Source organism: Tupaia chinensis, unplaced genomic scaffold (assembly GCF_000334495.1).
Source record: "Tupaia chinensis unplaced genomic scaffold, TupChi_1.0 Scaffold143584_1, whole genome shotgun sequence".
Taxonomy (NCBI): domain Eukaryota; kingdom Metazoa; phylum Chordata; class Mammalia; order Scandentia; family Tupaiidae; genus Tupaia; species Tupaia belangeri.
The window spans coordinates 1572869-1586149 of record NW_006203430.1 but is presented as its reverse complement, the minus strand read 5'-3'; the positions used below and the strand labels follow the sequence as shown (position 1 = coordinate 1586149).

General features: G+C 42.1%; 1 protein-coding gene across 1 annotated transcript in view; it reads left to right on the top strand.

Annotated features, from left to right (window-relative positions):
- LAMA1 (laminin subunit alpha 1) overlaps positions 1–13281 on the top strand; it is a 142001-nt gene that overhangs the window by 119385 nt on the left and 9335 nt on the right. The window contains exons 50-57 of the mRNA XM_006164146.3: positions 245–389; positions 1094–1235; positions 3855–3969; positions 4359–4529; positions 8275–8426; positions 9121–9303; positions 10583–10712; positions 12393–12505. Coding sequence (XP_006164208.1) covers positions 245–389; positions 1094–1235; positions 3855–3969; positions 4359–4529; positions 8275–8426; positions 9121–9303; positions 10583–10712; positions 12393–12505 — 1151 coding nt within the window. The remainder of the gene's footprint in view (positions 1–244; positions 390–1093; positions 1236–3854; positions 3970–4358; positions 4530–8274; positions 8427–9120; positions 9304–10582; positions 10713–12392; positions 12506–13281) is intronic.

Sequence of the window (13281 nt, the reverse complement as noted above, 5' to 3'; positions counted from 1 at the left end):
CAGAAGGCACATGTGCTCACCAGAGAAAAAGCACTTCCCAATGGGTGGGGATACACCTCAGTTCCTTTTCCTCCATTTCTTCATCCTGTCAGGATTTGAGGCATGCATGCACACCCAGCTGGTGGGTCTTTCAACCCGCTGGGCCTAGAAATCAAGCCATGGTCAGCTGTGTGGGCTCTGGCTCCAAATATACAGCACTTAACCACCGAGCTAAGGGGTCAGCCCTGTGTTCTCTTCTTTACAGAAAGACTTTTTATCCATTGAGCTGGTCCATGGCAGAGTTAAAGTCACCGTTGACCTGGGTTCAGGGCCTCTTGCTCTTATAACAGACAGGCGTTACAACAATGGAACCTGGTACAAAATCGTCTTCCAGAGAAACCGGAAGCAAGGTAGGTATCCAGACATACTCACCTGATGTTAGTTGCTATCATAAGAATAGAAATCTTGGGGCCAGCAGATGGCATAGTGATTATGTCGCTGGATTCCCACATGTCTGACTGCTGTTAAAGTCCTCTACTGGTGGCTTGAAACTCATGCTGGGTGTGTTTATTTGCATGCCTGCTCCAGATCCTGGGAGGAGAATGGAGGAGAAGGGATTGTGGCGTGGCTATCCCCCCTGGGGGGGTGATTTCTCACTTTCCCTCACACTGTACCTGTTTCTCTCCTGTGAACCTTAAGGCAAAAACCTCTAAAAAACAACAACAACAAAAAAAATAGAAATCTTTCCAAAACCAATATTCTTTAATCTACATTAGTTTTCTGGGTACTCTTGAGTGATATTCTAGTTGAAATCTACTGTTATCTGTGGTGTTCAGATGTGTTATTTATCATTAACTGCTGAACTGGAATCAAGAATCAAACCCATTTTATTTTCTTCCACATGTATGCTGCTGTCATTTAGTGATATTGACTATTTATTTAGATTTATTGACTATTATACAAAGGCTTTTCACATTTCTTTTAATACTCAAGAACTTCAGCTGGTCAAATTTGCAGAATTTAAAAGAATATGTCTTTGGCGGAAGTTTGCATCTCACTTTAATGTAGAGAGTGATTGTCATTTTCTCATCCACTCCTTTTGGTCTCTCTTTAGGACTCCTAGCAGTTATCGATACATACAATACCAGTAATAAAGAAACCAAGCAAGGCGAGACTCCAGGAGCATCTTCCGACCTCAATCGTCTAGAAAAGGATCCAATTTATGTGGGTGGATTACCTTGGTCAAGAGTTGTAAGGTATTTTAAACAGCACAATTTTTGTGTGGCTAATTGCCAGCTGTATTAGTTTGCTAGGGTTGCTGTAACAATACCGCAGACTGGGTAGCTTACACGACAGCAGCTTATTCTGTGTTCTGAGGACAATGAGCTCAAATGTGAGGTGTTGGCAGGATTACTTCCTTTGGAGGGCTGTAAGAGAGAATCAGTCCCATGATCCTAGCTTCTGGCACCTTCAGGAGTTCCTTCACTTAAAGCTAATGTTTTTCCTTGGACTTCACATTGTCTTCCCTTGTGTCTGGGTCACCCTGTATCCATATTTTCCCTTTCATAAGGACACAGTTGTGCTGGACTAGGGGCCACTCTATTGAGCTCATCTGAGGTTGATCATCTTCAAAGATCCTATTTCTCTACATTCTCAAGTACTAGGGGGTTAGAGCTGCAACAGTTTTGAAAGGTCACAACTTAACCTATAACATCTGCTTTTATTCAAAGTATCTATGCCATATTAATTAGGAAATAAAACAATCCTTCTACAGAAAAAAAGGGTTTTATATTTATTACCTTTAGAACATCTAAAAACTGTTACTATGCAATATTTGGAAACCCCACTTTCTTTCACACTTCCTCCTCACTAGACACTGTAGAGTAGTAGAATTTCCTTAGAAGCAAAATAAATAAATAATAATGCTTTATGTAGACGTACCTAGATTTCCCCCTTTGTGTGATTATAATAAAAAATATGAATGTGAAAGTTGAAAGATCAGCATTGGGATGTTAGATAAAAGATGACAGAAGAGAGAGAAAGAATGGAATCCATTTATGGCATCAACTCGTGCTTAGCTTTGTGACTTTAATGATTACATAAACTTTTTTGTGGTTTGTTATTCTCAGTTTTGTAATTTTGGATTAAGCAAACAAAGCTCTAAGCTTCTTCCTCATCATTAAAAAAAAAAAAATGCATGAAAAGCCAATAGTCAGAACAAGACAGCTTCCAGGGAGTAGGGTCATTAAGTGTCAGACTGGGTCATGCCAACCCTGCGCTTTTCAAATTCATTGATAGCAATACCCTATCTTTATATGTTCTTCTACAGAATCCTAGTATGTGGCACAAAAGCGCAGCCATTCCAATGGTTCCACGTAATCGGCCCAGGATCCACTTCCCCACACTCTCCTTTTTCTTTGCTAGAAATCTCTGAAAATTTAGAGGAACACAATTTGCAGCTATAGTCACCTTTTGATCTTAGGAATGAATGCATTTAAACCTCAGGGAAGTTGTTTACTTGCCAGCTCTTTCCTCCTTGCCAAGACAGAGTAAAGACCGGAAGCCTGTCTCCTAAGCTCCATTCCCACTATTCTCTGCCCTCCTGGGACCAAGGGGTGTTTCTGTAGTCATCAGCTGTGTCATAACTCATCTGTACTTTGCCTAAAAGGCACACAGCGTAGACACCAGAGAAAAGGACACAGCCCAGACCACAGAGGGAGCTGGAGTATCACAGAGGTCAGCTTCCTCATTCCCATTAAAAGAAACTGAGCTCCAAAAAAAGTTGAGATTTGTCCCAAAGCATGTAGGTGCTTATGATCTACAACTCATTGTTCAATATGGAAGAAAAAAATGAGGTGTGACTGTAACAGAAAGCCACGTTATTGCAAAGTGTCCCAGTGCCTGGCTGATGCCCCAGAATACAGCTCAAAGGGATTCAGTAATCACCATGTTTTGGAAATGAGAGCCTGGCTGTGTGACAGCTTGATGTCAGCCAAAAGTATGTCATCTTCCAGTAAGAAGAATATGGTATCTGCTTAAAGGCTAAGAAGTAAGGTTTTGGATAATCTCAGACTTTACCAAATTCAGTTATTTCCTTTAGGACAATGTTCATGAATATGCACTATGCCCAGTAACCATCTGATCCTAGGAAATAGCATTACCCACTTCCCAAAGGAAGTGAATGTTCTATTTACAAGGAGACTGGATGCAATCTATGTGCTATCATTTCCCATGACAGCGCCCTGCGTCTTATAACAGGCCTGTGTTTTCATGTGTGTATTTATATTATAATGACTGTAAGAGTCCCCCTTAAAATATTAACCACATTTTTGGGACCATTGGATGACATAATAGTTATGTCACTGGACTCCTATGTAGTCGACCACGGTTCAAGTCCCAGACCCGGCAACTTAAAACTCATGCAGGGCACATGTGAATTCCCACTCAAGATCCTGAGAGGAGAATGAAGGAGAAGGAACTGTGGTGTGGCCATCCCCTGGGGGGGGGGCGATTTCTCCTTTCTGTCATTCTGTCTCTCCCTGTCTCTCTGGTGCCCTTTAGCAAAAATCTCTAAAAAAAAAAAAAAAAAAAAAAAAAGGAAAGAAAAGAAAAGGAAAAAAAGACACATAGTTTTATGTAGTAGCCATCTAAGTAGCCAAGATCACTAAGTCTGATCTGTTTCTCTAGTCCTATGGAGAATATTCGTTTGACCTTAATTATGGCGATCAATATCATTCTGAGCAAAGTCTAGACATTTCTTCAGAGTGACACATGGTAACAGGTTTTCCAGATGTGTAGATCCATAGTTCCTTCTTTCAGATAGAATTACAGAATCCTAATGTCAGTGCGGTGGTTCTTACGCCCTTCCCCTACAGGAAAGGTGTCACCAGCAGGAACTTTGTGGGCTGTATCAAGAACCTGGAAATATCCAGATCGACCTTTGATTTACTCAGAAATTCCTACGGAGTGAGAAAAGGCTGTGTACTGGAGGTGGGAAATGTTTATTAATATTGGGATGGTTTCTATAAATGTCCATTGATTTATCAACATAATAATGTAACAGAATCCAGGGGCCAGAAAGTAATGCCATGGTGGTACACCTGGACCCACCTGGGAAGGTCCCAAGACCTCTGTACTTCACGGATGCCTACCTGCCCATGATCTGGTCTAGCTGAAACTGGAGGTATCTCACAGTGTGAGGACCCTATTGTGGGTGTCTGCCTTCCCCTGCCCCATGGAAGAAATAAATAAATAAACTTAAGAAAAATAATCTGAACCAGTGGGGTAGAAGAGAGATGATGGGGAAATGGGCAAGAAGCTCCATCATGCAGCCTGCGGGAGGACACCTACCATGCTTATTCCTCTTTCTCCACATCCAGCCTATCCGAAGTGTTAGCTTCTTGAGAGGCGGCTACGTTGAATTGCCACCCAAGTCTTTGTCACCAGAATCAGAATTACTGGCCACGTTTGTCACCAAGAGCAGCAGCGGCATCATTCTGGCTGCCCTCAACAAAGAAGTGGAGAAGCAGGGATATCCACAGGCACCTGGGGTAAGTAGCCCCATGCTATGAAGCCCCAGGCTCAGGGAAGGAATGACTTCAGGAAACACTGAATGGAAAATCACTGACTCAGGAGTGTTTGTTGTAGCTGTGTTCCCAGTAGTTTATGGATCTGCACTTGTAATAAGAAAAAGTTATTAGTGCTGAATGCCTTCCCCTTATGAATCAGTGATTTCTTGTGTTGCCTAATCCATCTTTCTTGACTAAAGACTGAGTCAAAAGATTTTTGCTGTCTACCTCTAATTTCTCTAATTTTTAAAAAGGTCATTCAGAGAGTACATGCTGCATTTTCTTCCACTTGTTCTGGTCATTACTCTTCATTCTAAAGCTAAAAGAGCAAGTCTTCAAGTTCCATTCAGGTTTTTAGTGAACCACTCCCTGAACCAGGATTTTCTTTGTCTATTATAACAAGAGCTTGAAAGCAGCAGAATGAGAATGTGCCTTATCCTGAACATAGTAGATCAACAGTAGAAAAGAGGAAAGAAGAAGGCTTTCTATACTTACTCTGTTTCAGTGGTCTAGGTGATATTTACCCTATCCTCTGCTCAGTTGTGCTTATGTCACATAATTCGAAGAGATTTTTTGGAATGCTACTGTATTGTCTCAACAAAATGGAGTCTGTGCAATTGTAGTCTAGAGCACTGTTCTCTGTCGTGCAAGATGCTTTACAGACATGGCTATATAATTATCACATGCCTGTTGTAATGTGGATGCTGGATTCTACATTTTACTGAGGAAGAAATGGGTTCAGATGGGACCAGCAGTTGGCATAATAGCTATGTTGCTGGACTCCCACGTAGTCAACCACAGTTGAAGTCCCAGGCCCTGTGGCTTAAATTCACGCCAGGCATGTGTGCATGTGTGCCCAAGATCCCAAGAGGAGAATCGAGGAGAAGGGATTGCGGTGTGGTGATCTTCCCTGGGGGGTGATTTCTCCTTTTCTGTATCTCTGTCTCTGTCTTTCTGGTGAGCACACATGTCCTATACAAGAACCTCTCCAAAAAAGAAATGGGTTCAGAGAACCTGGTTAGCTGCCCAAGGTCACACAGGTGTTATGTGTCAGAGCCAGGATTGCAGTACTGGTCTGCAGACCCCAAACACAGAAGAACCACTCCTTGATGAACTGACAATGGCTGAGATTGGTTTGTGTTTCCATTAGTCTTTTTTCTTTTAGTTAAAGTGAGCATTGACATGACCTAAAATTAGCCATTTAAAAATAAACAATTCAGTAGCATTTAATACATTCATGATGCTATGAGACCACCTCCTCTTTCTAGTTTCAAACATTTCATCACCCAAAATGAGAAAGTGTATGCTCACTAAGTAGTCACCCTCATTCCCCCTCCCTTTCTACTTCTGACAACCACCTATCTGCTTTCTGTCTCTATGGATGGCTCTACCTACTCTGCATCTCATATAAAGGGAATTCTGTAAGATGTGATCTTTTGCGTCTTTCACTTATCATGTTTCAAAGCCCATCCACACTGCAGTGTGGGTAATACTTCATTTCTTTCTTTTTTTTAGTGAATTTGCCATTTTATTTTATTTTATTTATTCATTTTTTATTTATTTTTATTTACATTTTTAATACATTCAATCACATTATTTAGCTTACAAGGTGAGCATTTCAATATATGAACATTTCTCCCCAGTTGAGTTGATCAAAATATAACAACACTACCTCCCTGTCTCAACAATGCTGTCTCCGTATCCTTCCTCCAAATGTTCTTCCCCAGGCCCCACTCCTCCACACACACACATCTGGCATTCACATCCACCTCTTGTGTTTGTACATCCTTTAACCCATCAGTTTCAGTTATAGAGTGCGGACATTCAGTATATATTAAGTGGGGACATACAGTGTCTCTCCTTCATAGCCTGGCTTGCCTCATTCAGCAGTAAATCTTCCATATTCTTCCACATACTTCATTTCTTTTGATGGCTGAATAATATTTTACTTTGTGTACCTACCACAATTCACTTATCAGTTCACTAGTGGACATTGTATTATTTCTTCCTTTTCACTGTTATAAATAATGCTCCTGTCAATACGTGTATACAAGTATTTGTTTGTTTTCAGTTCTTCTGGGTATATACTTAGGAGTGAAATTACTGGGCATATGGTAATTTGTTGTTTCCTTTTTTTTTTAAGACTTTTGTCATAGAACATGTGTACTCTCCGGAGAGAGAGTGTGTGTGACAGAAAAAGAGTGGGAAAGTGAGAAATCATCCCCTAAGGGATAACTATGTTCAAGTCCCTTCCTAATTCTCTTCTTGGGATTTTGAGCATGCATGCACAAGTGTCCAGTGTGTTTTTTAAACTGTAAGTTTAAGACTCAAACTGTAGAGTTGGCCATGTAGGACCCATTCCCTTAACCATCATGCTACCTGCTGGCCCTTATTTAACTTTCTAAGGAACTGTCAAACAATTTTCTTCCAGCCTTATTAGGATTACTTGCAAATCAAAGTCTGCCTACTAAACTAGGAAAAAAAAAAAAGGAATAATATTACCCAATGCTGGCAAGGGTATGGTGAACTGGCATCCCAGTTCTGCTGGTGGCCCTGTGAATCGTTATACCTCTTTCATTGTGGCAGCAAGCTTCAAGAGCTTCAGAGACTTTCAAATGTTTCAACTCTTTAATCTCACTTTTATAAATGTTAGAAACAATGTCACCTGCAAATTTTTTTAAGTTAAATGTTCATATTTGTGGTAATAAAAGATTAGAAACTACTTATAATTTCATTTGAAGAAAGATAAATTACAATACAAAGAGTCTTCCAAAAGTTCATGGAAAATGCGTATTGTGAATACACAATGCACAAGGACCAGAAGTTGGCATAATGGCTATGTTGCTGGACTCCAATGTAGTCAACCACAGTTCAAGTCCCGGATCTGGTGGCTTAAAATCACACTGGACACATGTGCGTGCGTGTCCAAGATCCTGAGAGGAGAATGGAGGAGAAGGGATTGCGACATGGCCATCCCCTCTTGGGGGTGATTTCTCGCTTTCTGTCTCTCTGCCTTTCTCTCTGTCTTTCTGGCAAACGCACGCACCCTATAGCAAAAATCCTCTCCCAAAAAAAAGAAAGAAAGATGGACACAGATTTCAATTTATTTTTTGTACCTAAATAAACTCATACTTTAATCCATTTTCCATGAACTTTTGGAAGTCTCCTAGAGTATCTACTTGTTGGTACATAATGTAGCAATAAGAAATAAATATGAGCACTATGTAGACCTGGAAATCTTCTATGTATTTAGTGATAATTGCATAATACAGAATGCATATTGTATGAACATTTAATACATAATGCATATTGTACGAATATTTAAATTTTAAATATTATGTTATGGGCCAGTTGGTAGTATAGTGGTTAAATTGGCTGGATCCCATAAGGCCAACTGGATCCCACATGGCCAACTTTGAGTTCCAGACCCATTGGCTTGAGAAACACACCAGGAGTGTGAGCATGCTTGCCCAAAATCCTGAGGAGAAGAATAGTGTGATGGCTATCCCCCATGGGGGGTACTTTTTCACATTCCCTGTTTCTCTTCCTCTGTCTCTCTGGTGTATACACCCTGTAGCAAATTAAACCATCAAAAAGTAGTTGTGTTGTTCAATGACGAGATTCTTAAACTGTTTTGTGGTATTTCTTCCCACATCATAATATGGAAAATTTAAAGAGCACATAGTAATGTGTTTTGTATGGGGAATTCTCTCCACACCCTTCCCAGCCCTTCTTTTCCATCATGCTGATTGGAGGCCACGTGGAAGTGCATGTCAGTCCTGGGGATGGAACAAGTCTGAGAAAAGCCCTGCTGCACGCTCCTACGGGCACATTCAGTGATGGACAAGAGCACTCCATCTCCATGGCTAGGAATCAAAGGTACTGTACACACAACGAGGCATGTGCGTAACCAGGGCAGAGGGCATTCTGGCCATGCTTCCGCAGGAATGTGATGGGGATACTCAGGATGGTGTCCTTGGCAGTCAGTCTTTGTAGTTTCAATGTAATTCTAGAACCTCACTACAATGCCTACTTGGGAATCCATTTCAACTGTTTGGTAATAAGATGTTGTGGATTTTCATAATTGAGCAACCATAACCGAGCCTTTTACTGAGCCCTAATATAAATTGTCTTTACATTCTATTGATTCTGTAGTAAATAGTATTATATTGGGTCTTTGGGAAACTCATGACACATTTTTCTATGCAAAAATGTGTCATGATTTTTCTAGTCATATTGGTTCACTGTAGCAGCATCCCTCCAAAACTGTAGACCAAATGTTTTCAAAGCACATTGGGCATTTTCCTCATAAGTCAAGAGGTAAAATGAAAATACTCTCCCCCAAAGCACTTGAATTCAATGATATTAAATAGTGTTTCTTTCATCTCTGGAGAATGTTTCATTATAAATTTTAATTTTCAAGATTCACCTTTTTATTCCCATAATGTCATGTTAAAAAGTGTCTTCTGGGAACATTAATTATTCGGGAAGAATTTTCTGGGATTATGTATTAAAAGAGTTGTTGTGTTATTATTTTAAAACTTTTCATTCCTCATCTTCTTTGATCTTTCAGAATCATCACTGTCCAAGTGGATGAGACTAATCCTGTAGAAATGAAGTTGGGTCCTTTAGCAGAAAGGACGATAAACATATCCAACCTGTACATAGGAGGAATTCCGGAGGGTGTGGAGACCTCGGTGCTTAAAATGAGAAGATCATTCCATGGCTGTATCAGAAACCTGATCTTAAACATGGAGTAAGTGTACCTGTGTTCTCAGCCTCTTTTGGGACTTTCTGATCGTTGCTGGTGAGTGCTAATGTTATACTTCAATCTAATTTTGCCGTTTGAGATTATCTAAAGGCCGAGCAAGTTTCTACATAACAAATGAACACCATTATTCAATCATAAAATTCCCTCATATGGATTTTACTGGATTAGAATGATGGACAAACATAGCTATCATTCTTGAAAGAAAAAAAAAATTATTAAGCAGTAGCTCCCCAGGATTGTCTATAAATAGCATTGGTTTAAATATATTTTTGACATCATTTTAAAGAAGGGGATCCATGCAGGCACAGGATACGTTGCTAGATCTGCAGAATAAAGGGACATATGACAAGTGTAGTTCACGACCTCCTGGAGAGGGGAAGCTTATAAACCAGAAATCAGTGTTGGTCCAGCCATGGTGGTGCAGATGTTTGGACACCATTACAAAGTACTGGGCTATAGGTGAGGGCTGGGAGTTCAGATCCCAGGTCTACCTGAATATGTCAGGTAAATCCACTTGTCTGGCTGGAAGGTGGGGGGAGATCCAAAATGTAGAAGATCCTATAGCAGTCTCTGTCTCTTAATAAAGATATATATAGAGAGAGAGAAAGGGAAGGGAGGGAAAGAGAGAGGAAAAAAACAACTTAAAATATAGAAAAAAAAATCAGTGTTGAATTAGGTTACCGTGGGAACTAGAGACCAAATCTGTCCCTGACACAGCCCACAGCCAGGCTGCAGGGGTTTGGGATGATGGCATTGGAGCCGACTCCTGAGGGCTGATCAGACATGGCCAGGAGTTAACATGGGCATTGGCTTAGGGGCAGGTTGCCATCTCAAGGGAAAAATCAAACAGAAAAATATGTAAATAGAATACATGGACTCTTAATCACTGGGAGAAATAGTCAGTTTGTCTAAAAAAAAATTCATGTCTTTTTTTTTTTTAAAGTTTCTTTCTTTCATGAAGGTGTGGAGAAAGAGAGAGAGAGACCAGCCCCTCAATAGGTCTTATGCCATGACCCTCTCCCAAGCTTTCCCAATCAGCTGGGATCAGGGGCATGTATGTCCGGCATGTACTGGCAGACCCGGGAACAGAACCCTGATCTTCCATATGGCTCCCAGCACTGCAGAGTGGCATGGTACCACTGTGCCACCACGATTGGCCCTAATGGTCTTTAAGGGCTTTTAATTGTCAGTAATCAAATGGCATGGCTTCATGTGTTGGTTTATATTGTCTTAATTCTCAAAACTCTTTCTCGTTCATACCTAGGCTTTTGGATTTCACTAGTGCTATTGGCTATGAGAGTGCAGATTTGGACACCTGCTTGCTTTCAGAAAGGCCCAGTCTTCACAGAGAGGACAGCGAGCTCGTACCAGTGCCCCAGCCGGTCCCAGAACCAGTAAGAGCAGTTTTCTTTAATGATATCGGTCGGGGCCAGGCAGAATAGAAAGCATATGCCAGAAAAGGTTAAAATGGGACCTTGGTGATGGAGAAAGGTATTGGGAAAGCTGAAAGTGGAACTATTAAGCAAAGGAGGAGGTGGTGTCATCAGCACCCAGGGTGACCCAAGGGAGCAGAAACAGAGCAGGGAGGGTCTCCTGGTAGGAGCCCACCCACAGGAAGGCCACCTGAAGCTGGCAGGAGGGAGGAGTACTTGGGCTTCCTCCCCCTATCCACCTCCAGTTTCCCAGCAATGCCATCCATAGGCAGAAGCCACTTTTCAAAGGAGCCTGGGAAAAATAGTCCCCAGGGATCATCCCCCATGATAAGAGGTAGAGCAGGAACAGAGTGGGAATGGCTCTGAGCAAACTTGCAGAGGACACAACCCAGCGTTTGCTGATTGTAAGGTAACCTGACTGGGTTGGGCAGAGTTTCTCTTAGGACTCCTTGGTGATTTTAGATTTAGTCAGAAAACATAAAAGTAAGTACTTGATGTAAGCCACTGCATCATAGTTACTTTTAAAAAAAGAGAAAAAGGAAAAGAAAAGAAAAGAAAAGATAAAAAGAGGGACGAGTAGATGGCGTAACGGTTACGTCTATGGACTCCCACATGGCTGACTGTAGTGTAAGTCTCGGACCTGGTGGCTCGAAACTCATGCTGGGTGCATGTGCATGCATGCTCAATATCCTGAGAGGAGAGTGGAAGAGAAGGGATTGTGGCGTGGCCCTCGCCCCGGGGGGGTGATTTCTCACTCTCTGTCTCTCTCTCTGTCTCTGTGTCTCTGGCAAGCACATGTGCCATATAGCAAAAATCTCTTTAAAAGAAGAAAGAAAGAAAAAGATTAGACTCCTTTAGGAAAAATCAGTTTGGGCAAATATTTCTAATGACAATTATTGGTTTGTTTTGTTTTGTTTTTTCCTCCTGATTTTGCTCTCTCCTTGGTTGAAAATATGTATTCTACTCATTTAGATAATGGCACTGTATCAAAAGCAGTGCCTTCTAGCAAGACCCATCTCAGAGTTCAGGACAGCTTTCTTGGCAGCATCTGCCCACCTCAAGCCAGAAGGCTGAGTCTGGGGCCTCCTTCAACATGGAGTCAGTGTGTACAGGCAAGGTCAGGGCAGCCTGCAGAACCAAGCCCTTTCCCTGGCTCCCAAGCCTCTGTCTTGGGTCTAAGAGTGCTTCCAGCCTGGCCCCTCCTGCATGCACCTTGCTCCTCTCAGTGTAGACTTAGAGACCTCAAAATGAGGCCCTGTGACAGTCACCTGTGGGTACTTCTAATTTTTTAGTGTCTACGCTGCAGCCATTCCAGAGCCTTGGGTCACAGTGGAGGGCTTCAATGGGGCCGCAGGTAGGCCTCTGCACCTTAGGCCTGATAAAATTTCATGGGAGAGACTCCAGTGTCTCAGGGTCATGTGAATTTAAGTGAACTTGAGTGGGATTAAGGTAAAAGGCAGAAGTTCTGCTTGCCTTCTCAGAGTTAAAGGCTACCGAATGCACTATTTAAACCCCCAATGAACTGAGTGCACACTCGTGTTATTCTTGCTATTGTTCTGGTACAGTTGCTTTTGGGTGTTTTCTCCTGGATGTGTTGTGGTTCTGGCCATGGTGGCTGAGTGTCCAGTCCATCTCTTCCAGGAACAGTGTGCAGTGGACACAGTTCCAGAGTATGTTTCCGGTGCCCATCAGTTTGGCCTCACACAAAGTAGCCACCTCATGCTGTCTTTCGATCAGTTGGCTGTCAGAAAGAGGTAGGTACCTGCCTCAAGTCCTTTGGCAGTGTCTCATTGCTAGATGAATATGGGAGGTCTTCTGCAGCAGCAGGGACTTTTCCAAAATAAGTTTCTTATATTCTATAAGGAAGTGTTCGGCTTCCGACCAAATGGGAGCTGGAGAAGGCAGAGATAAGAGCACAGAGATGGTGCAGATCACACACTTAAATTATGGTTAAGTGAGTCCTGCGGGTTCTGTCCTATTCCTTCTCGATGCTGGCCTTTCCTGGAGCTGCCACTTTATATGTATACAGAGAAGCGTGCAGATCTCTATTTGAATCAATCTTCATTCTCAAATCCAAAGTCCCCTGGATCTGTCCTCATCTGGACTTTCAACTGCCTTCTCCATCAAGTGCTCACTAATCTGATGCAATTACTCCAAGTTTTTCATTGTAACCACCAAATTCCTATCTCCATACCCACTCAGTCTGCATACTCCCTGTGGCCCTTGGACTACTTATCCTCCAAGGGCTCTTCTTCTGGGAAGCTGACCTATTCCACAGAGCTCAAGGCCTAGGGTTTGAGGTTCCCTGGACTCCACTTTCCTCCTCTGTCCTCCTGCAAGCCTCCAGATGGTCTGCTGTCCATGCCTGCAGATGGTCACACCCTGTACCTCTCATTGCTGTCAGCTTTGATCACTGCTCAATCTCACTATCCTCAGATCTTAACTCCCTGTCTTTATTCTGCAGCTCCTCCCATTATTCTCTTTGCATTCAGCAGCCCCCAGCCCCTGACCTTCAGGTCCTCGGGAGCAT